Source organism: Eutrigla gurnardus (genome assembly GCF_963514095.1).
Source record: "Eutrigla gurnardus genome assembly, chromosome: 4".
NCBI lineage: Eukaryota > Metazoa > Chordata > Actinopteri > Perciformes > Triglidae > Eutrigla > Eutrigla gurnardus.
The window spans coordinates 15,341,849-15,367,633 of NC_139918.1; the positions used below are offsets into that span (position 1 = coordinate 15,341,849).

General features: G+C 40.8%; 2 protein-coding genes across 3 annotated transcripts; one reads left to right on the plus strand and one right to left on the minus strand.

Annotated features, from left to right (window-relative positions):
• The first annotated feature begins 570 nt into the window (after window positions 1-570).
• Window positions 571-5,764, plus strand: LOC311012763 (uncharacterized protein). The gene is made up of 2 exons (XM_084008399.1): window positions 571-2,067; window positions 3,315-5,764. Exons 1-2 carry the CDS (start codon window positions 1,782-1,784, stop codon window positions 4,235-4,237), a joined length of 1,209 nt encoding a protein of 402 aa, XP_083864525.1. The 5' UTR covers window positions 571-1,781; the 3' UTR covers window positions 4,238-5,764.
• Window positions 5,726-21,711, minus strand: nectin4b (nectin cell adhesion molecule 4b). 2 transcript variants are annotated; one of them, XM_084008398.1, is made up of 11 exons: window positions 21,288-21,711; window positions 17,384-17,584; window positions 16,147-16,314; window positions 13,671-13,949; window positions 11,133-11,250; window positions 9,308-9,459; window positions 8,803-8,959; window positions 8,559-8,634; window positions 8,288-8,347; window positions 7,261-7,458; window positions 5,726-6,904 (listed from the first exon to the last, which is right to left on the minus strand). In XM_084008398.1, exons 1-11 carry the CDS (start codon window positions 21,337-21,339, stop codon window positions 6,656-6,658), a joined length of 1,710 nt encoding a protein of 569 aa, XP_083864524.1. In that variant the 5' UTR covers window positions 21,340-21,711; the 3' UTR covers window positions 5,726-6,655. The 2 variants fall into 2 exon arrangements, with proteins under 2 accessions (XP_083864524.1, XP_083864523.1); XM_084008397.1 differs by having other exon boundaries at window positions 5,726-6,940.
• Between the last annotated feature and the right edge of the window lie 4,074 nt (window positions 21,712-25,785).

Here is a 25,785-nt window from a genome sequence, read left to right on the forward strand (position 1 = left end):
GGTAACTCCCACTGGCCCCGCCCACAGTTGGTTGGCAGGCAGATTGACCAATCAATGGCCAGGCATATACGTGCATGCGTGTAAAACTCTCAAACGGTTAATGTAAAAAGAACAACAATAAAAATACACGTGTAAATAATAGGCTATTTAACAATGACATCATCACAACAACACGAAATTTAAAAAAAATTGTTAATTTCAGGGGTTCAGAGGTTTTGAAGTTTACTCTAAAGAAGATTCAAGGGACATGGGGGTGTACATCGTTTTTAAATTCAAGTTTATTTGCAAATCATTTCTCATACAAATGCATTTCAAAGTGCTTTACAAAGGAAACAATAGGCAAACTACAGTAACATAACGGGGGGGGGGGGGGGGGGGTAGGCAGCAGAGAGACTACATAAGTACAATGATGATAAGATACAAAGAAAATACTTTATGAGGAACGCTAAAGTGAATAAAAAGGTAATTGCAACATGTTAATTAATTCAAACAGGCACTTGTTAGGACAAACTTTTTTTACAAAGTAGTTTGTTCTTCTTTTGTTAGATGACATATTTACTGTGTCCAACCAGAGTTCCTTGATGTGCAAGAAATTGGAGAACGTTTAGCCTTTTTATTTGCTTTTTATTAACCTATTACTTTTTCTGTGGGATGATTACTTTAAGAGATGGCGGCTGATTAAAAGAAGTGCAGTCTTTGAAAGTGACTAAAATACATTAAGGGCATTCATTGGCCAAAAAATCAACTATACTATGTTTGGGTCTAATTTGCGAGAACTCTTCCTCCACGGGCAGGTTATTAGACCTGGATATTTCTGCTCTTGTGGAAATAGAGCACCATCTAGTGGTCACAATTAGGCAGCACTGCTATGCACACCAAACTACAATTAAAGCACGCTGTTGCCACCCACAAGTTCTCAGTTGCTTAAATACTGTATGTATTAAGCGGTGGCGGTGCCTTATCTGATTCCCTTTCTGAAACTATTGTCTATCTGTTCTGGAAATGTTGTACCATAAACTGTGGGAAAATATCTGTAGATGTATCTCTGGGTAACATTATCTGGGTTTAATGCAATATATTTAAAAGGAGTAATTAATAACCAATACTATTGTGTGTTATATGAATTTGCTTAAGTAAAACTTCACTTTCATATTTTCAAGAAATGAATGGAAATGGAATAGTGCATTTTTAATGTTAAGTGTTAATTGTACCATATGGAAGCCCATTTCCACCACTGGACACTTTCTCAAAATAATGACTTAGTATCTCAAATGATTGACTTAATATCTCAAATTATTAATACAGTATCTCAAATTACTAAATCAAGTCTTTTTTCTTTTTTTTTTTAGTTTGATACGATAAGTGTAGCAGGCTATTTTTAAACTCTAAGTACACTATTTTGAGAAAATGTTTCTTTCTTTCTGACAGTGGTGAAATGGGCTTCCATTGTATCATGATATCGATTTAAAAAATAAAATAAAATCTGACAACTACATTACAGTTTGTTATTCACCGTGTATAGCCGAGGAGGAGGAGGGTGTCAGTTTGTATTCATGTTTTCCTGATGAGAAAGTTTGTCCTACCTCCAGCACCGTATATCTCCCGTCACGTGACCACCAGCGCTTCCTGTTACTATTGTATTACACTTCCATGTTTTTCGCCTCAAACAGCAACCGTGATGTAAACGCCAGCGGGGGGAACAGTCGCTGCCGTGTGATCTGTCGCACATAGAAAGTTAGCGTACCGTCCTGCTAGCGAAGCTGCGATCCAGGGGGGGCGTCATGGCCAACTGTGTGGCTTTCCAGACCAAGTTAACCTCGATCATGGAGATGCTAGCTAAAGCCGCCGTGGTGGAAATCAGCAAACTGTGGGAGGACGGCTTCGCCCTCGTGCAGGTCGAGCTGCGCCGGAGAGAGGGCGAGATTGAAGCCCTCAACAGAAAGTTGGTGTCGTTGGAAAACGAGCGGCTGGCGTCGCTGTCACAGGCTCCGGCGGCCAATCCGTCTTCATCATCTTCCTCCTCCAAGAGGGGGCAGCAGGACAAGCTGCTGCCGCCCACCGGTGATGGTAAGGATGACCCCTGGCTAAGTTAGCGATACATAATCAGTCAGGGTAGTCGAACATGTCGGATTAAACAGTGTGTATACAACCCAACAACAGAAAATGTATCAACAACAATGGAAAAACATTTCCTGGCTGTTGCTCTTCTCTGTCATCTATTATTAAACCCCACAGAACTGGAGATGCAACTATTGTCATCATCAGTTTGCCACATCAATACATTGATTATTAATATGATCAAAAGCTCGGGCTGACATTCTCAACTGGATCGTTTTGTGCGATCGACATTCCAAAAAAGCGAACATTTGCACTTCACTATGACACATGGCAGAGAAAAGCAGCGCGTTTTAGCGGATGGAGTCAAAGAATGACTGGTATTTTGCCTTGAAAAATGATTACGCAAACATAAAACTAGTTGCCACAACAGTTTAAAACATCTACACATGTTTTATAAACAACTTCCAAATCCCTTTTAATAAGTTCGACCCATATTAAGCATCACTCATATCTAAGCATTATTACACAGGTTTCCTTCTCCCCTGATGATCTCAGTCCTGCTAACAAACTCATCCACTGTATTAACGATATTAATCGCTGGATGTCCAGAAGCTTTTAACACAGAGTACAGTCGAGCCTGAGGTACTTGTAGTTTGTCCTTAAAGTCAGAGCGAGGAAATGCATTCATTGCTGTTTATTACAGTGAATAAGTCAGGAACCTTGGTATTATTTGGGATACTGATTTCAACTTTGAAAACCACCACAACATAACTTTAAAATATATAAAAACTTAGAGCATTCTTAGCTCAAACTCTAAGAAACTGGTTGTGTTTATGTCAAGCAGGTTAGACCGCTCTAAGGCGGATTATGCAAACAGTCAGTAGGACGAGGCCTGCTCATTCAAAATGCAGCAGCCAGACGCCTTCCCACACATGAAAGTATGACTTATCATTCCGATACTGAAATCGCTTCATTGGCTCAATACGGTTTAATACGGAATCACCGTCACATAGTTCTGACCTGTGTGGCTGGTCGGTTGTTTGTCTGTGTATATGTTAATGTTGTTTATGCTACCCATGTTCTCATGTTTATGCCTATACAGTATTTTTATATTCTGTCTTCACATGCAGAGCCCTTTGAGTTAACCTGTAATGAAATGTGCTACATAAATACATTTTACACTCATTCTATCTCCAAGTCGTTCACTTAAAAATGTACAAAGAAAATAAAGCTAAATAATTGTATATTTGTTTCAGGGCCAGTTATAGATTCAGTCCAGACGTTGTCATCTGATCACAGCGCCATGGAGCAGGCGGACACCTCGGCAAACCACAGAACACCGCCGCCAACGCAGCCCGAGGTGAAACAATGCGAGCAGCTCGAGTCGAACGTCAGCGAAAGTGACGGCAGAGACGACGACGAATACTTCATGGTCAAGCTGGAGGACGAGGACGACGTCCAGATGGTGGAGCAGGTCGTGGACTCTGATCCCGGTGTCAACGACGGAGCCGGTCACCAAGAGATGGAAGTGAGACTCCAACCCGCCGAGGCTGCGGAGGAACAAGAGAGCCAACAGTGGTCTTCGGTTTCAGTGGGGGACAGCGACACGGCTGATGATGACTCAGACTGCTACTTTGAACCGAAGCAGCGGTCACAAAATCTGGACTCGGAAATCCTGCTCATTCAGAATGCTTTGGACATTTTAGATAACTCAGCAGAGACGGCATACTCGGACAGGTTTATGAGGGATAACGGACCGGGCGCGTCAAATAAATCGAGGGCTCCTGTGACTTTTAACCAAGCTCAGCCAAGTCAGCCTATAGAAGCAATAAATCACCCAGAGAGAGGGCTGTCGATCCGATTCCACTCGGAGAAGGAACCACAAACTAAAAACATGTCAGCTTTTCACCCGGACAGCAGATTCTTTCTTTTAAACGACCCCGAGTTGCACAAAACGATCGCGGCTTGCCGCATAAAAGAGAAGTGGTTCATCTGTCCGTTCTGCGGCAAAAGCTTCGACCGCGTCAGCCATCTGGAGATTCACCAGCGGATTCACACAGGAGAGAAACCGTACACATGCGACACGTGTGGCAAGTGTTTTTCTCAGAGGAGCAACCTTCGCACTCACCAGCGGACTCACAAAGAGGCTCTATCCCAAAATGGCATGAATGCAGTTTGAATCTGTAGCTTTCTGACGAGTGAGAAAAGCTGAGTATCTGTTTGGCGCTCATGTCTAGATTAACTAACGCGTTCTCTTTGTATTTTGATTACTGGAAAAAGTATGTAGCCGACTGATTTCACTCTGCAATTCTTTCTATTTTGGTGCTTATGCACCGATTGTAAACGCAGCAGCCAGTTAAGAGATTTATGAAAAAATGAGGGTGACATAACTGAATATCGATAATACAGGTTACAAGGACACAAATTGCTAAAGCTAACCACTGTATATGTGATGACTGTAGGCCCTCTGATAACCCTGAGCGTTCCCATGTTCCCATCGATCTACATGTAGATGCAAAAGAGAAATCCCCCTAAAGTCTGAAAAGACGACCACGACTTTATGTCGCCATTACACGATGACCGATTGTTTTTTTGTCTTTATAATCCTGCTGAAGTTTGATCACATATACTTTTAATTAATGTAAATTTGGTTATAGCTTTCCTTCCATAAAGGAAAGTCATGGTAAGTGGACTGCATCTATATAGCACCTTTCTCATCTTCTGGCTACTCAAAGCGCTTAACACTACATGCCAAGGTTTACAAACGCACACACACACACACACACACACAAAATTTAGGGACGCTTCGTCATGTGGACTAGAGGAGCTGGATATCTAAGTGGATGACACGCTCTTCCCTCCAAGCCACAGCTGCACCACGATATGTCTAAGGCAAAAAACAGGAAAAGGAAGTGCTCATCTTAGCACTATTTTAACACATGAACCTTGCCTCATTATGTCAGATAGCATGCTTGGAGATCTAGGGTTTTTTTTTTTGTAGGTAGTCCTGGATTCAGTAGCCCACGGTCTCCTCCAGTCTTCAAGCCTGGTTCACTTCCACCCCAAGTATCCACTCTGAGTGGAGGAGCAGCATCTTAAAGGAATAGTTGGCCATTTTGGGAAAATACGCCTATTCGCTGTCTTGAAGAGAGTGAGATGAGAAGATCCATACTACTCCTATCTGCTTGCTACATATGAAGCTACAGCCAGCAGCCGATTAGCTTAGCTTAGCACAAAGACTGGAAATGGAGGAAAACGGTTAGCCTTGCTCTCCTCACTTCCTAGCAGCATCTCTCACGCTCAGCAATTAACACATAACTTGACTGTAGACAGGAGTGGTATTGATCTATAACTTGACAAGATACAGAATGAACATATATCCAAAATCCAATCGTTTAAAACGTTCTGAGTTTTCTGAACTCTCCACCCTGTCACACAGACACCACCTGCCCAGTAGAAATCCAGTTTTTCTACTAGTGTCCACAATCTTGATTGTTCCAGTCTTTACCGCGCTAATGAGGACGCAAACGTCGGAACAAGAATAAACCAGCAAATCTAATATAAATGCTACGTTACTGCAGCAGCTGTGATCGATGAAGCCTTTTATCCTCACGTTTATGAGGCCAAACAAGCTTAATTATCCCAGGTTATAATAAAGAACAATGACTTGTATGCTGTATTTTATGAATAAACATTTCAACATTTACATGGCAGTTTTTCAGCTTCATGGAAAAACACTGAGTGAATATAAAACAATTTACACGACAACACACTCAAACGACTGTGTGTTGATGCAGAACGTTGCTTTGCAGATCATCTGCTGTATATTTTCTTCCAGTCTGTTCATCGCTGTGCACCGACATTAAACCTGGACATGGAAACCAGTTTGCTGCGTGTCTCCACAAACATCCACCAGTTAACCTGGTGTGTGTTCACATCCTCTGCCTTTTTTACCTTTTTATAGTTGAAGGTGTCTTAATGGCACAACCATGAACACACATTATCTCCTTATAGCTCTTCCTTTTATCCACAGGTGCATCCAAGCTGAACATATCAAAGCTGGGAGTTGACTGTCAGGACAGGCATTAGGAGCTTAATTATGTCTCCTCCCTGATTGTTTTTGATGTAAACAAGGCTCCTGAAGTCAGCTGTCAGGATTCATTGTGAATTTAAATATGCGTCACAGTGGATGCAAGATTTTGCCTCTGCAGGTAATAAAGTAAACAATATGTAACAGGAACCTTCATTCCTTGCATGTTTGAAAAAAGATACGATTTTTCAAAGAAAGATTTCACGATCCATCGTGAAAAGGCAAAACTCGCCATATTGTTGGCGGCCATGAAGCACAGCATCTCCGGTTTGTGTCTGCTTGGGGACCTTTGCTGTGTGACACTGGCCACCTCTCTCTCTAAAGGCATAAAATAAAGAAAATAAAAACTCCCCCATTAGCATAGGTTTAGGATAAAGAATGAAAATAAAGGTTTGGATTGTTCTTGGGGCTAATTGCCCACTGCAGTCAATGTGTACAAAACAACCATCCCATTAAAAAGGATAAGGTCATCTCTCTGTCCTCATGCTTGGCATGAGAGTCGGGGGTCTAGATGATCTGTCCTCTGGGGTGCAGCAGGATGGCATTGGAGTGTGGTCTGGGTCTGAGGACCCCGTTGCTATAGTAGAAGTGATTGTTGAGGGCCTCCGAGAGCTGGTAGGAGCTGCTGTGCTCGTCATCCTCGTGTCCCTCTGCCACCGGCTGGGTGGGAGCCCAGTCCTCTCCATGGGGGGGGTCTCCCTCTCTGAGGTGGCCCAAATCTGGCTCCCTGGGCCCGACGCCTTCGTCCTGCTGGGCCTTCAGAGGAACCAGGGAAGAGGGCAGACCTGAGTCCTGGTATAAACAGCATAGAAATACATTACCATTCCATACCAGTCCCTTTTTTAGACAGAAATGGAGTGAAAACATCAGCTGCAAATGAGATGGAATTAATTTTGGTAGCGTTGAAGAGCTAAGATTTCCTGTATAAACTGGCTGTATTGAGTGTTTGAGGTAGCCAATAGAATAAACAGGATCTCTGTAGTCGTGTGTTTACAGTTTTGGTTTGAACTGTTCTGCCTTCATGAACGATGCAGACTCAGCAGTAAAATAAACAGATACTGTATGACACATTACACAAGAAACTAAATGCATTTCCAGATGCCGACACATACCAGTGACATGTTGCTGCTCTTCAGGTAAGACTCCACCCTCCTCCTACGCTCCTCCTTCTCTCCGTCCAGCTCTGCGTCTCTCAGGCTCTCTCTCTCGTGCCAGACAACGGGACGTCCCAGCTCGTCCACCTCCACGCTTCCTGGAGGACCCCACTTCCCGCCCAGAGTGGACTGGCTGCCTTTGTAGAGGGGTCGTTCCTGCAGGCGGGGCGGAGACCCACACAGTCACAACACTGATAGCAAGGACTCTTCTCACACAATAAATACGCTAACTGAGCAACTGTAATTATTTCTGCCTTCATCAGTTGCTTTTTAATCATGTCGTATCTGTAAGTAACTGTATGTCATAATGGATGAAAGACAGCTGGTGAAAGCAGAAGGTGACTGATGCCACTTTTTTTTGTATACATTTGACCAGTTTTATTTAAGATGGGAGAATTTAGCTTTTACCAGAGATATTATAAGTGAAACTCTGATTTAATATAGTTGTGTTCATTGATTAAAATCCCTCCAAACCACATTGGAGTGATTTCTCTGGTCAGCCATTTGATTACAACAAATTATTTGTCATGTTATCACTGTTCAACTGACCTGAAAACCCACTGAAACAAAAAATATATATATCATATAAAACACAAAAAATGTGTATCTTTTGACATTTTTGAACTCATTGACTATTGGACACTTTAAACTAGTTTTGCTGAATACTTAATTAATTTATTCAATACGTTTTTAATGGTGTATTTTTCTGTTTTTAACACTGCTGTAATGGCCACCACCCTCACTTATTAAAAGAAGCATATCAAGCTTTTTACCAGATTCATACTTGTATTTGAGGTTTCTATAATATATGTACATGCTTTAATGATCAAAAGTTGCTCACACAGTCTGTGTGAACATACCTGTATTCACCCTCTGTCTGATATGCTGCGTTTTATTACACTCAATTCAGATCTCAGAGAAGGAAAGAAGAACAAGAAGAAAGTAAAGACCCCACTATGTTCCACCAGGACTTCCACTCACTCACCAGAGAAATCTCGCTGTTTTTCATTCGGCTATCGACTCTGAGCAGAGCGTAATCTTCAGGCTAGAAAGAAAATAGAGAAATTAAAAGAAAGTTAGTGAACATGAAGGCAAATTCTAAGTCTGTGAACACTGCATGTTATTTGTTTGAAGCTGTGGTAGCCTGTAATCATCGGCCTCCACAGTAGACGTGGCTGCTATATTGCCGGCGACTCCACCCTGAACCTTGCAGGTTATTGTTCTCAGCAGCAGAGTGTGTCTGTGTGTGTCTGTACCTGCACTCTGGGGTCTGTGCTGACAGAGTTCAGTCTCCTGAAGGAGGCTTGTCTGGAGAAGCTTTGAATTTCCTCCCTGGGAAATGAAAAAATGAGGATTAAAATTTCAGGGGAAAAACATATGAACATATGTTAACAGTTTGAATACCAGTTTACATAAAAAAAACATTCAGAATCCAGCTGTCATCACGGTTTGGACAATAAATATAAGTATCTTCCAGTTTCAAAATGTGGGTAAGCTTACGTTTTTTCGCTGAGCTGCATCACAAGCTTTTTGTTTTTGTGGCGATGGTAGCGGTTGACCAGCAGGACGACCAGGACCAGGAGCAGGACCAGAGCTCCGGCTGCAGCACCAATAATGATCAGCAACAGGTTGTCGGGGCCCGTCGACTGAGGCGTCCCTGGAAGAAAGGCAAGGACAGGAAGACATCTGAAGAATGTCTCTCATAAAAGCATTCAAATAGAAACAAAACTACAGTGGCATGGTTTGATTCTCATTGAGATAAACAGCACCTGTTCATGCCATCTATCCAACACAAGGGGGCAGCACATTTGCATAATTACTTCACATCTAAAGGACAATTTCAGACTTTTTTTCTCATTTAAAATTCAAGTGGCCATGGTTTATTCCAACTATCCATCGTCTTATTTCCTCCTTTTACAATACAAGCAGAGCATACAGTTGCAGGGCGGTTTCTTAGTTTAATCCTGTGTGATCTTAACCACTAACGAAGCTGAAATTCACTTACCTTTGACTGTGAACATATACTCTGTTTTTCCTACTCCCACGTCGTTCTTGACCACACACTCATAGAGTCCGCTGTCATTCATGCGGAGGGCCCGCCCAAACACAAGCTTTCCTCCAACCATAGATGCCCCATCTGGCAAAGCTCCTCCTTTCCTGTGCATAATCAGAGGACAATGTCACCATTAAGTGACAATAATGTGTCACAGAGGCGAAACCATCAATAAACCATACAGAAACCCGTGACTCACCGCTCAAAACAGTACTATGACTAATTTCCGTGACTAGAGTGAACAAACCTGCATCACTTCAAAGTATTCATGTCATGTTAGAGGAAACACACAAATAGGAGATCTGAAAAAAACGGATGAAAAGCAGCAACTGGCTTGCACCACTGAGGTGATTTGGCTAAAATAAACACATCACAGGATCAGGTTCACCGCAGAGTGTAACCACCGGTTCTCTCGCACCTGAACCAAAACCTGCAGGGATTACAACTGGAGCCCATTGATCTGAATAGACCAAATAAATGCTGGGTTTGGGGGACTTAAGCAAGTCCAGCAAGTTCCACATAGTGCAGATGAAGGCATCACATAATGGAGAGCCAGTTTCTGATCAGGTCCACTGAGAGGGGTCATGTTGCACTTGGTTTCACTGTGCAGCAGCAGCTATTTAACTTCCACTTCACCCCCCCAAATGGGAAAGCTCAGATTTCTTTTTTTCAAAACTCCACCTAGCTTTTCTAACCAGCCCTTCATAATAGAGTCACAGGTGGAGATTGCAGCTAACACAGTAGATGGTTGAACATGATACAGATACAGTGAACAATCCACCTTAAGCAGCCAAAAAGATTTTAATCTGTTTTGTTAATTTAAAAAAAAAAGTGAATTATCACAATGCCAATGCAATAAGATGCAGGTAGGCGTATTTTGTTGACTTTGGGCAGAGCCAGGCTAGCCGTTTCTAGTCTTTATGCTAGGCTAGGCTATGCTAAGCTAAGCTAAGCGGCTGTAGGTTGTAGCTTTATATTTACCGTACAGACACAACAGTGGTATTGATCTTCTCATCTGACTCTCCCCAATTCAGTAAATAAGATCATTTCCAATGGTGACGTAAATCATTAAAAGGTTTACATGTTCTCTATATATTAATAGCCTTTTATATATCTTTCATATTGAAGCACCTCCAACTAAAACTGAAAACAAGCTTCTCTGGGTTCTGCTTGTCCACACACTAGGAGTTCACACTGATAAGCGCGTCGCAAGGTCTGTGAGGTTGAAGAACTTTAATCCACAATAATCTTAATATCTCAAGATTGCCTCATGGCTGGAATATTTTTCACTCCGCACACAACATTTGATCATTGTGTGTTCGGTCGTTGCTGTAATGGCTGGTATAGCGTCTCTAATTTAAGTACAGACCCTGTGTTTTACCAGGCATTAGAGTGATATTTAAAGCATGGCACTATGATTAAGTGCTTAGCATGTGTCTCCTGCTCTTCCTTGTGTCACTTACTCCCTCCCTCGTGTGAAAATATCTCCCCCTCGCTCTTTTTTTCTAACTTCAAATTGCGCAACACGACACCAGAGCTTATATTCCACGATGAATTGAGTCTGGAGAGAAAGGCGGCCTCCTTCAGATTCAAGCACGCTTCTTTGTTGTTCACGGGTGTGTCATCTGTGCGTGTTACTGTATAAGCCACTGCTTATACAGTATATGTTTGGAGACACATTCCAGTGCCATGTAAAGAGCAGTACAGACAGCACCAGAGTGGGGTGAATTAACAGACTGGTAATGTGTATGAGCAGCAGACGGACTGATGACGGTACCATGTCCAGGTGATGTTCTGAGCTTTGGGGTATCCTCCGCTGCTGCAGACCAGCTCAGCTTTCTCCAAACCCACATACCAGTCCCCCGTACCAGCGGAGATGGTGGCATCTGGGGGGTCTGACACAGAAACACAGACAATAAGCATGCGATGACACAAAACATTCACCCACATCCTGCATAGTTGAACAAAGAGAAAAAATAAATGTCTTCAAACTGTGAACACATTACAACAGGCTGTTTTTTGGACTTTTTTTTATCCAAAGAGGAAGTTGCCTCAGAATCAACACTGTTATTTCAGCACTACTCTATATTCTCACACTGATAAGTCTGCAGGGTGTGAAAACATCTGCAACTTTCAAATATGTCTCAAGACCTGGCTATGAAGTCAAGTTAAATACTAAAGTCTGTGTTTTGAGTCGTTGTGCACCAACATGTAATACCATTTCATCAGTAACAGTCGGTATATTCAATTTACAAAAACAATGACTGTGGTCTCGGGTACATTATGTCATTCCAGTCACACAATTACAATTACATGACATTTCTGAGTCGAGTGTATGGCGGGTTGCTGAGGACAGCAGAGCGGTTGCATCTGTATGTGCTGTCTGTCTGCTGGTCTGCACTGCCAGGTTGATTTAAGTACCGTGCATCTGTTGTCAGGATAGTTAAAAGTTGATTGCTGCACAATTATACATTGATGGATGGAGTATTCCCATATTTACTTCAGTGAAAGTACTCCTACTCAGAGTACAGGTACGTAACATTTTTACTTAAGTACAGTACTTGAGTAAATGTACTTAGTCGCATTCCAATTGCAATTATTTTTCAGTCAAAATGGTAAAGTCAACAGGTTCCAAAACAAATTAATTGCATATTAATGGTTACCATTACCATGGTTACTGTTACCACAGTTACCGTTACCATGGTAATCGTTACCACGGTTACCGTTACCATGGTTAGCGTTACCATGGTTAGCGTTGCCATGGTTAGCATTGCCATGGCAACACTTAGTTTGATAAAATTTGTCAACAGGTTCCACGCAAACTAATTTTGTATTAATGGTTAGTGTACCACTGTAGCTGTTTCAATGACAACCGTTGCCATGGTTAACTTTACCATGGTTACTGTTGCCATGACAACCATTGCCATTGCTGTTAAACATGGAGTCCACTCCTCTGGATGCCATTGGGCTGTCAAATGACACAAAGAGCAATTGTTGCTCACAGATGGAACTGAAGTCTGGGTGACTTATCTCCAACTGCACTGACAGTAACAGAGGAGGACGAAGCATTACTCATACACTTTCCCATAAACCTGCCAATACTGTCTAATGATTAGTCAACATTTATTTTCCCACCAGGAAGGTTAAGCTATACAAATATCTATTAGAGGGCAGCTAGAAGGGAAAATGTCACTGGTTAAATTAGCCATTAGCAAGAGGAGCTCAAGAAAGTTGGTCCACAGCCCAGTGGAGAAAGTGGAGCTGAACATAGAGTATGCTGTGTCCTAATTCCACACTAAACACTAGTTCTAGACTTAAAGCAGGCTGTGTGTTACTATTATGGGGTTATTTATTGGGAAAACACTACACCAATGTCATGTGATTATGGAAATATAAGTGAAAGTAATATTACATGAACATAAAAAAAACATTCTTATATGCTACTAATGCCAGTATAGATAAGTATATAGTATATGCTGTGTACAATTACTATTATTAGGCTGTAGTATGTATGGATTTGGATTGTAGCAATGTTGAATTATTACAATATTAAAAGGTATCCTAGTAAATCAAGCTGTAGTTTAGCAATCAAGTCATAACATCACTGTCATTAATATCATTCTACGTTTTAACAGAAATGTGCCTTTTACACTGCAGACATGTTAACATGTCATTGCAGGAAAAGCACAGCTGTAGCTAATAATTATTATTAATTATTGATAATTAAGGTGTTCACGTCGCACGGTTCTGGTATGACTTCCTTATTGACACACCTAAGCGAAACAAAATGATCATTAATGTTGTTTGTTACACTTGTTGTGTACAGAAATTCAAAGCAGATTTTGAGTATGTTTAGTGTATGTAGAGAATACTCAAATGTGTACTAGTACATCCTAGCTGTAAAAAAAAAAAAAAACATCAAAACTGTAGATGGAGCTGAGACAGCACAGGGAAGTATCATCTCTTTTGTCTTACTTTAGTTGACACGGACATTCAACAGATCCCACAGTCACAGTTTGATCAGCAGACGTGCTGCCTATTTTCTGTTAGTACAAAATGTACACGTATCTTAACTAAAACCAGTCCACTATGACATCAGTGCATACTGTGTACAGTTGGCATGCAGCATGGATTCTGATGTACTCAGACAAAGGGTGGGTCTTTGCTTTCTCACACTCTACCAGCAAGATTAGCTCTGTACTTAGACAAGCTCCACCTTGTAGAAAATATTAAGTTAGAATCCAAACTCTGCTTGCTTTACTTCTGCTTCTCTTCTGGCCTTAAAACACTGCATCGTTATACTACTTGCACTCACACTGGACCACCAGGCGGTTTGCGATCCTGCGCGGCTGCTCCAGGCCTGGATGCCACACCAGGCAGTCCAGTTTCTTCCCGTTCATGCTGCGCAAGGGGTGCAGGGAGTAGTAGCTGGACACCGAGCCGCCCTCTTTGGTGCGGTTCTGGGACTGGCCCGGCAGGTCGGTGTCCCAGGAGAGACGGGGAGCCGGGTGGCCCACGGCTCGACAGGAGGCGGCCACACGGAATGACTGGCCCTCCACCAGGAGCACAGGGTCCAGGGAGGAGATGGGTAGAACTGAGGAGGAACAGGGTGAATGGAGAAACATCAAAAGTATGTTTTAATTAGTGTTGATTTACTTTGATGTTGAGCTTCCCCATGCAGAGTTTCATTCTTAACTTCATCTTGAATCTGAGTTTAACATGAAGACTGTGTAATTTAATTTTTTAGAAGAAAAACTTTATTCCAAGCAGTGTATTTGTTATATATGCTAGAAAACACAAGAATAAAATGAAAAACCGTTAATCTTTTTTTATATACTGTAACTATTTGTTTGGATAAAGTAATTACTGAAATCAATTCCTTTCCTTTACAAACTGAAGATGTCCGTTTAATTATAAACTTTATGTTTTCAACACATTACATTCCTATGATGTGTGTGATTGTACTGTGTGTGGTGTTTTTCTTTCAGATTTTGTATCGTCATGCTCTCATAGAACTTTTTTTTAAAGTACTACTCCTTAAAAACACAATAAAGACAGTATAAGGATTAAGAATGGTGAGCTTACCCATTTGTGTAATTCACATTCCCTACAATTATTGCATTCAGATTTAATTAATACTTCCTAAAGCCTCCTCAAGGCAAATTTGTCTTTGCCTTAAATTACCTAAAGTGGCTGTAATTAGATCCATTAAAAGCAGGACGTCACTAAATATTTGTGCAGTGATTGTCATTGTATGTCAGGGACAAGATTGAGCAACAAGCTACAGATAAGAAAGATACAGATAAGTATATTGTTCTAAAAAAAAAAAAAACATCCTGGAACACAGAGGAGACCATGATCAAGGAAATGAGGCACCACCAGGATCTAACTGAGGACCACTACAGCAACAGTGAAACAACAATACTCAATCCTCCACAATGTTCAGATGCAGGATATGAACTGAATCAATCAGAATTGGGCAATAAACAAAAACCATGTGGGTCCCCCGTGATATTTTTCATTTAATTACATCTGTTTTTTTACTCTCCGTCAGCAACTGGTTTAACCCGAATGTGAATCACACCCCGGGTCCAGACAGACTTTGCTGTTGTAAACACCTGGTAAATCTTTCCATTGGTGTTTGGATTATTAAAGCAGAAGACAAAACAGGTAGTTAGCATTAGCAGAAATAGCCATTATAGATGAACAGACAAAGAAAAGGGCAGCACCTGTAGAGACTCGAAATACATCAACAGAAACTCTAAAATACATGACATCACAGCGTGTGATTGATTGACAGGTGATATGTGGGAAGAAATGTACTGCAGGGATAATATCCTGCACGCTGCATCAACAAAACAAGCCGATATGAAGGAACATTTTAATAAGAACAACCCACAGATGAATAAAAATCCCATAGAAAACAACAATAGAATGAACACTTTATGGTTTGATATTTTAAGGAGTGGAGGGAATTTGGTGCTGGAGGTTGTCAGTTACTAGCGAGTGTTTTTCTGTGGGTGTTGTCTGATCGATGGCGCGCTGGGACACGTTTATGTTGAGCTGTCACCGTTGATGACTGGTGGCAACATGAGAAAGTAATTAAGAAGAAGTAGCAGTGCTGCAGGTTTTACATGAAGGAGGATCCATTAAAAACCAGCATCAGCGGCTTTGAATGTAGAATGAACTTGATATAATTATCTCGCCAGGAGATAATGAGATTGACCATGCGCTTGCATGAGTGAGTGAGTGAGTGAGTGAGTGAGTGTCTGTCAAGAGTTCTTCTCTTCTCCATTTTTCTAACCCTGTTAGAGGGTTTTTGGGGGAGTTTTTCTTTATATGTCTGAGGATAATATGTATAGAGCAGTTTGTTGCAAATTTGTGGTTTTGGGCTTTATAAATAAAGTTTACTTGAACCCGTTTACACCCTCCGTACTTTGCTCGCTAGAATCTAACTGATGTATCACCTAAGGAAATCATCTAGCAGGTAGGGTATATTTTACCTTTTGGAATGCATTTTAAACTCTTGTTTTTTTGTATTTTTCACTTGATATTAAGCAGTTACAAGGAATTACATCAAAATATATTCACTTTTTGCATTTCACCCACTGAAGCTTGAGTTATGCCGTCAGTTTCTGTGGCCACGTTGGCAAACCTGCTGAATTTCTGCCACCTGGCTTTTCCTTCTATGAAGATGATTACGGTTTAAATGTCATTACAGCAGCTCTGATAGGATTAGGAAGGTGTGGGAGAAGAAAGAGTGAGAGAGAGAGGATGAGGATGACTCTTACTCCACACGGTGAGTGTGAGGTGCCTCTCAAAGTTTCCGTTGGGGAAGGTGGAGATGTGGCAGGTGTAGCTGCCCTCGTCCGACTCCTCGGTGCTGGGGATGAGCAGAGCCGAGTTCACCGTGGGGCTCCCGCTCTCGAACCTCACCCGGCCGGAATAACGGCCGAACTCTGAGATACAGAGCAAAGACTTCAGCTCAGGTCAGGACAGACAAAACATTGAAGAAAATCAGCGAACCAGCAAACCCACAGGACAAAGAAACCACTAAACAGTTCAACGTTTGTCTTTTATTGGTGTGCCCACATATAACAAAATCTATTCATGTATCTGCTGCTCTTAGGTTTCATTTAAATTATTTAAATACTTTAAAACCGTGAATAGCCTAAGGGCCCACTTACAGTGTTTAACTTATGTATAAATGTAAATAAGTTAAAACAGTCCAAACTGTCATATGATGCTAATGTTCGTTGTAAATCTGCAAGTCTGATATTAAGATGTAACAAACTGAACAGGCAGAAATGGTGAAATATTGGTTTCTGTCTCCTGGTATGATCTCATTTCTGATCAAATCACAATGTAGTGCAGTGTGATTTGAGTATTTCATCCCAGAGGTATGACATAACAACCTAGTTGTAATAAACTGGAATGACATTTGGTTTTGATGGGTGTCTTTGTTGTCGCATGTTAAGCCCAGCCTACTGAACTCAGTGACCTGTGGATGTCAATTATTACTCGGATGAGAGGAGGGGCCGATTTATTGGTTGACTTTTCACCCAAATGGCATAAAAACTCAAATTAAAACAGCAGTCTCAAAGCCGTCCCCCCTTCTTTATTTTAAAATATCAATAATAATAATAATAATATTTGGAAGATGGGCATAGCTTAACCCATAACCTTTTACTTTGAACACCCCCCCCCTCAAAAAAAAAAAAAAAAAAAAAAAAAACCTTACCTATAGCACTCTGATCGTAGCACTGTTGCTCTTGAAGTACTACTTTACTCAGATGAGGACCTATCACTTGTTCTATTTTTAGCTCTTACTTTATCGGCAATGATACGTTGTGGTTTCTTTATTTCCTTCTTTTGACAAATGTACTTATTGTAAGTCGCTTTGGACAAAAGCGTCTGCTAAATGACCTAAATGTAAATGTAAATGACTAAAGTATATTTAAAGCAGTAATTTTGCTTAAAGATGATATAAGTCAAGGCAGAGGTGATATCTAATGTCTAGAAGTTTACCTGTGTGGCCGTCTACGAAGTGGGCAGTGATGATCTGATCCTTGTTGCCGTCTGGGAGCTCCTTGTACCAGGTGACCTGCACCACCTTCTCCCCCTCCTCCACCTGGTAGTGACAGGGGAGCCTGGTCTCGCTCTCTGCGAAGGAGCGCAGAGAGGTGGCGGGCTGAGGAGGCTCCACAAAGTCTCCCTGCACACACCCCGCTGAGGAGAGAGGATTACAAAGTTTAGACATTTTGACCTAAACATGAATATCACTACAGAGGCTCATCAAAGTCGACCTTGACATTATTCAAAGTCATCCCTCCAATAGATGAGATACTACAGTCTGGATTTTGCACTGTTGCTTGGAGAAAACAATTTGAAGACGCTCCCTTATGCTCCGTCATCTTGTGAAGATAATTTTCACATTCTCACACTTTATAGACTAAAAGATCAATTGATTAAAAGGTGGAGTCTGCAATTCCAGAGATATTTTTTGATATTCAAACTCAATACCCCAAAAAAATCTTGCTTCCCAATGCCGTTCTCTTTATACATCCAAGGCCTTCCCCTGTCCTGTGAACAAGCACCAAGGCCTACTGTTGCTCATTGTCTGCAGTAATGTTGTGTGGCTCATTCCAACTCACTTTGTTTGCCTTTTACAGTCAGGGCTTGTTTTCAGCACACACAGAACAGACATGTCGCACACTGTGTGGAGTTTAAAAGACACGATTCTAATCCACTCCACCTGACTGGATTAGAATCGTGACTTTGAAGCTACATTTACAATCATTGTTTGTTGCAGCCATTATTGTTGTTTGCTACATTGAACCAGTACATATGTGCATCCTCCTTCACACATTTGCTTGCAAAACATACATCCAGCTCGCAGGAGGCCATGAACTCATCTCATACTGCGTTGGCCAAAAGGTGAGATAAACCCCGGGCAGGTTTGTGTATAGACAGATCCACACATCTACGGGCAGGCAGCGGTTCAACTAACCTGCTTTTCTGTCGGCTTGCAGACACAAAGAATAATGGTGGAGGGACGGTTTGAATGCAGGATCTAGGTGCTGTGAGGCGACGATCCAAAAACTTGAACAATAGTGCTTTTGTGTGTCTTAATTATTACTTGAGAAGCAGAAATGTTTGTTGGTTTGTGGAAAGGCGTGCTCAGAAAGAGCTACTGTGACACAGTTGAGTGGTTTTTGTGTTTCGGTTTTAGAGGTTCTTCCACGTGCCTTGATTTTTATTTTATTTATGTCAGATTATTTACTTCAGAATTCCTTGATTGTAAATTATTCTGTTGTCATTGTTTTACTGTTTCAGTCAACGGATGACAAGTTTGTGTAAGATTTGTTTGTTTTGAAGAAAATAAAAAAAAACATTCACAGCTGTGTATGACAAGATATACACGATTGTAAATAAAGCTTAAATTTGAATAAATAGCCCACCATATATCTTATAAGTACCTCTTTCTATTTTTATTTGTATTCTATGTATCTTGACATTTCTAGTATGCTGTTTGTCTCATATTTATATTTTTTTACCCTAAAATGTATGAATGTGGTAAGTTTGAGCTTTCCTTTTGATTGGTTGTTAGTATAAAGATTAATATTGTGAATTTGAAGCCATGACCAAAACACTGTCTTTAAGAAACAGTGTGCAGCAAATCGACTTTTTCTTTGTTCTACAAAACTATGAATGTTATTTAATTTTTTTTTGCATTTCAATTTACATTTATTGGAAATAAATTGGAACAGAACATTGATTTTTATTTTATTTATGTCAGATTATTTACTTCAGAATTCCTTGATTGTAAATTATTCTGTTGTCATTGTTTTACTGTTTCAGTCAACGGATGACAAGTTTGTGTAAGATTTGTTTGTTTTGAAGAAAATAAAAAAAAACATTCACAGCTGTGTATGACAAGATATACACGATTGTAAATAAAGCTTAAATTTGAATAAATAGCCCACCATATATCTTATAAGTACCGCTTTCTATTTTTATTTGTATTCTATGTATCTTGACATTTCTAGTATGCTGTTTGTCTCATATTTATATTTTTTTACCCTAAAATGTATGAATGTGGTAAGTTTGAGCTTTCCTTTTGATTGGTTGTTAGTATAAAGATTAATATTGTGAATTTGAAGCCATGACCAAAACACTGTCTTTAAGAAACAGTGTGCAGCAAATCGACTTTTTCTTTGTTCTACAAAACTATGAATGTTATTTAATTTTTTTTTGCATTTCAATTTACATTTATTGGAAATAAATTGGAACAGAACATGCAACCCTACTACATAGCAGCTTTCAGTAGCCTCACATCACTGAGATGTCATCAGTGCCTAATGATCCAGACTGTTATCACACCTGGTTAAAAGTTTACATCCAAGCGTGGGACAGACACACAACCCTGAGCGGGAAAGGTGTGAGAGAGAAAATGCATCTACAACTCAACAACAGGGAAAACCAAATATTTGCTCTTTGATTTCTGGGGTTAACACACTTTTGTTTTCCGTGGTTACTGATTCATGAGTTGAATTAATGATTACACTGCAGCCGATATGGGCCACGGACGTCTCCCACAGAAAAACTCCAGCACGGTCGGACACATGGACCCAACAGTAAGACAGAGTGGAGGGGACGCGGGTCTCTTCACACAGAAAGTTTTACATTTGGCCAACAAAGAACTACAGTGTGGGACGAGAGCAAACGGGGAAACACGTCCATCATTTATGCCAATGAAGGGAAAGAAAGGGAAGAGAGTGAGTGACGTGACAGGAAGGCGAGGAGAAATGAAGAGAGGTGAGATTGAGTGGAGAGATAAACACCAAACTCAGAGAAAGAGTTAAACACACACTCAAACAAGACAAACACAGGTTCACTGGAGTCACAAGGCTGCCATACAAGCTTTTCCTGTTCGCTCTGGATGTCAGTAACTTTATCACGCGAGTGGTAGCAGGATTAAAGGAAAAACAACAGTCTTGTACGTGCGTTTGCTCCTTTAAAATCGGAGCAGCAGAGTTCACGTTTAATCTCCGCGGAAGAAGGAAACAAAAGCAACCGTGCATCAAGAGAATTAGTAGAAAAAAAAAGAAAAAAAAACCAGAGGGTGCAGGTTGACTAATAAGTTCTGATTCACTGAAAGTAAGAATGTGACTGAGCCACATTCTGTTATGCTGCTTCTTTCTCCACACCTGCAGGGAAAACACAGACAGACAAGTATTTGGACACCCTTAAGTGATTGTTGAACATTACGTTCCAAACCCACGGCCACTAATCGGCCGCTATAACAGAATCCACTCTCCTGTGGAGACCCTGGCTTCAGGATTTACTTCCCATTCAGCCACAGGCCGATAAGGTTTGGATCACCGTCCACTTTTCCACAACTCAAAGATGCTGGATGAGGCTGAGGTCAGGGCTTGATGCAGACCAGTAAAGTTCTCTACACCAAACTGGGAAAACCACTTCCACATGGACCAGCAGCAGGGGGCCCGAACTATGGCCACAAGGTTCAAAGCCTACTGCAGTCTAAAAACGCCACTGCGTTCTGTGGCATTTAAATGTACTTTCACTTTGAGTTTATTCTGAAACATCAACATGTATGTTTCCGGTTATTTCAAGTACACCATACATGATACATGAGATGGAAATGTACCAACAAGATCATAGGTGTCATAGTCACCATGAAGCACCATAAACATTAGGATTAATGATTTATAGACAATGTAAAATACAACAAGGATGTAGTATCAGTCACAGTCACTCTCGTTAAAGGCCAAGAAGATAGGCTATATACTTTTGGTGACGTTTGGAGCCATTTCTGGAAGCACCAAAAGTGACCCACATGACAGCACAGACAGTGGCGCTTGTGTAAAACAGTGATTTGTCATGCAGATGAATGTAACAGAAAACTCACCAACTAGTAAAAGCAGCGCCAGGCACTTTGCTCTTTGACCCCTCAACTCCATCTGTAGTCCGCTTTAGTCACCGTCCTCTCTGAGCGGGTTACAACTCTTCCTCCATGGTCGGAGTCTGCGTTAATGTTCACACAGGAAGCCCTGCAGTTCTCCGCGACCACGAGTCCGCAGCAGGCGGCCAGGTGCAGCAGGTGTCTCCTAGCGAGTCACACGCTCAAAGGAAGAAAAGCCTCCCGGTGTTGACGTCTGGTTGAATGTTGTTTAGTGCGAGTTGGAAACTGCATTAAATTAATTCAGAGTGCCAAAGTCCTCCGCAGCACCTGGACCTTGAACTCAGCGCAGAAAGTAAAATCAAACGGATGAACGGACACACCTGAAGCGCGAAAATAAAGCGCGTATTGTCCAAACAGAGACGTGCTGGTTTGTCACGCACAGGGAGAAGCTCAGGTTCGAGCCTCTACACCTGTCTACGTCCGGCCACGCCCCCTGACCCAGGTGGACACGCCTACCTAATGCTGCATTCACGAGGTGTCGGGAAAGTCGTATATCAGGGGGTAACCTTGATAAACTTTCTAAGTGTATGCTTAACAAGCTGATTATAATAATATTCACGGTTAATAAAATAATTTAATTACCTGTACAACACAACAGAACAAATGAAAGTAGATCAACTAAAATTAAAATATGTTAAAATCCTACAGAGGCTTCAGCAGAAAGGTTGGTAAACAGTTAAAGCCAATGAGTATGTTTAACTTAAAGTCAAATATGTACATGTACAGTAGCCTAAGCTCTGTCTTTTAAAAGTGCTTATAACACAACTCTCTATTCCCCACCAGTGTATGAATAGTTTAACATGTATTGAGCATTATCTCTAACCCTTTGACTATGCAGCTCTATAAATAATACACATGTTGCCGTAGTTACCAGTAAGAGATGCTTCATTCCATTTCATATGTGAGTTCTGACCCTGAAAAAAATCCATGAAACATATCTGTGTAAGATACGTTATTATTGCTGAAAAAAGACCAGGCACGGCTCTAAGATAGCTAAACAAATATGGCTCCAAAAATGTACCTCACACAACATGCAGTAGGCTAACAATCCTCACATGCAGAAGCTTGAATTTACCAGTAGAATGGAACGCAGCATCATTTCGTGTGAAATCCCAAATGATTCAGTTTTTCCAAAACAACCTGCTAATCTGTGACAGGAAGAAGCTCCTGGTGTTTCAGCTGTTACCTGATGACGGATGATAACCTGCAGCTCCCAGACGTTAAGACGTACAGCTCAACTCATACAGGCCTGCACTCATTCCCTTACTCACCTTGAGTCACCATCAGCTCAGCGTTTCAAATTCATCTGTGATAAACCAAAAGCAGAAAACAAACTCACACTAGATGTATTTAATACTTTTATTATCTTATCCAAGAAAAATAAAGTCACATCTCTTACAGCAGACTGGTTAATGGGAATCAGTCCAGTTGACAGGTTGTGTGTGGGCTAATAAATATTAATTTCACTGTTATTCAAATGCAGCTGTGACCCATAAACAGAGTTTCTTCTGTTTCACAAGTTCATGAGGTTTTGTTGTAACAGGTGAATGAGTGAGTTTCTTTGTGGAGAGCCTGAGGGGAAACAGTGCACAGACACAGAGTGCACGGACTGTTACGAATCTGTTTTGAATACATTTCCAGTTATGTTTCTATGTCAATATGTGGGCGAGACGCTGGTTGAGGATCAACTGCTGTTATGCAGGTAGACAGAATGTGATTGCCCTCCGGTGCTCTTATAGTTTTCTGTTTGGAAAAACAGACCAGACAGTGAAGACAATTGTGTGATTTAATCTCATTTCTGTGTTTTTGATTTCCTCCACAAATTGAGATTATTTGATAAAAACATGCAGCGTTACAGTGCTGTTGTTTTGTGCCACACACACGAAGCATATGACAGAAATCTAAAACAACTAAAAGTAGTTGTTGAGATTATTTTGTATTTAAAAATTGCTGAGATTAAATGTTTCAATATGAACAACATGAACGTTGTAGAAATAAAAATGGGGTTTCAATTTTAAATGGATTAAATTAACTTGAATTAACTTGAGATTTGTTATATTCTGTGAAAACTGAGTATATCCGGTATATCTTCAAGCTCATGGGCAGCTTCAAACCTCTAAATCCACTGAGTGTGTTCACAAACAAGTGACTTAACTCTGGTTTTTCATTCATTGGAATATTTTTGGGCTTTGGATTGTTGGTCAAAGAAAGACATTAGAGGTCTTTAGGAAACTGTGACGGCTGTTTTTCCTAATTTTCTGACATTTTACACACCAAAAATATTGAACAAAAAATCATTAGCAGATTCATTGTTCATAAAAACAACTATTAGTCCCTATTTGCAAGTTTATTTTTTTTCATATTAAGTGGCATAATCCATCAAAAAAGGGGAACACATGTAAGCAGAGACAAAAGTTAAATTTGAACTTCTGTTTTCTTAGTAACTCGGGTAAAACCCAGCTGTGAAACACAGAGTGACGTGCAGTGAAAAACACACTCGGAATATTAAATTAATTTACTTTATCATTTTATACACAATTTTGAATTAAACATATTTTTTTTACAAAAACAAAAAAGGAGAAAAGTTATGTATAGGAACTCTTGGTGCACACACACACACACACACACACACACACACACACACACACACACACACACACACACACTTAATATACAGCATAAAGCTTGGAGAGTTTCTGTGCTGGCCTCTCTGCACCAAACCCTCTCCCCTCAGACGATGCTCTTTTTATCCATTTTGATGGTCTCGTAGACATCAGTGGTCCCAGCGTTCAGACCCTGCAGGACAGATTGGAAACTAGTGAGAAGAAAAAATACATTTCTACAATAATAAAAAAAAAAGATTTCCTGCACTGAGTAAGTGTGATGTTTCTTTTCCTGACAGCAAGGTAGGTCAACTATTTCTTTAATAAGTCCTTACCATCCTTAAGCTGTCACTGTTTCATGATGTGCCCTTTTAAATGTCTTTTTAATCATTAGAATGAGAAGTCTCACCGCATAGATGCCTCCCTCAGGGGGGTGCTTCTGTGGGACAAAAACATTACAAAGGGATTCATTATCACGGGTGCTTCAGTCACAATGGTTGTCAGATATGTGAAACCTGGTTGTAGATTGTTTGTTTTATTCATTCTACGTTTTGAGGATCAAGAATTACATCATTTTTGCACGCGCACACTAATAAGCAGGAAGTGGGAAGAAAAACACTGGTGGAAACTGTGACTGTGTACAGTGTATTAATAATGTAGGTGGTGGTCAGCTCAAGATTACAGGAAATGACAGACTGGGGTTGAAACGAAAGAACAACTCCTGCTTTTGAGGGCAAACTACCACAAACATTAGGTCAAAACATCAAAAACTTTTTTCCGAGGACATTTCACAAAATCATAACTGTCCTATATTTTAGTTATCCCCCCCATAATAATAAAGAACTTAAATTTTACCTCAGAGGGCTTGGCAGTCATCTTTTTGGATGGATACGTCTATAAATAAACAATAAAACATTTTCAGGAGAGTGTAAATTAGACTCCAATGTGTGAGATTAACTGGCAAAAGTGCCAAAATATCGAAGACGATATGAAGAGTTTGCTTTTGAAACTGAAATGAAAAAATGAATGCGGAAGTTAGGCTCATTTACAACAGAATCATTACTTTTATAATATGGCAGAACATATTTGTGACTTTTCCTATTCAAATATAGAGATTTTTTCTGAATAAACACTTTTAAATAATCTGAATTATGATTCTGAAGGATTCTGCACCGTCGTGGTAGAACTACAACCATCAGTAGCCCTGTAGGAGTTGACATCATGGTGCGTGTGTTCGTCTTACCCTCAATCTGCAGTACAGAACGGTGAGAATGATGCCGTAAAGAATCAGAATTCCATCCAGGATGTAACAAACAGTCATGTCTCCAACGGATTCTGAACACACAGCATCACCATCATCCACTTAACTCAGAGTTTTCAGTGTATTTCCTCATCCTCACCGGTGCGACTGGGCACCAGAAAGGCAGTAATGAGCAACGCTTGCATCTTCTTACCGGCTTGGTTGCAGAGAAGATGTGAGGATGCGTTGAGTTGCTTCCTTGCAGGCCGTCAGTGCGATCTGTTAAAAAGCCCTGTGAAGTTTAGCTCTGTGAGCAGCAGTTAACAGGAAGTCAGGGGCTCTCTGTCCGTCTCTTTTTAATGCTGTGAAACCACAAGCTTACCAACCATCCTCCTGTCACAGAAGTTCCTCTAAACAGAGCAACAAACGCTGCTTATTGCATAAATCCACAAAGCTCTCAACATCATGAGAAAAGACGCATTTAACCTGAAAGCCCAATCTCTCAGGAATTTTGTGTCATAGTTCACATGAATTTCGTTAACGTCATTTTTTGAGAGAAATAGACCTCCAACGTCGACCACTAGAAAAAAGTACGACAAAA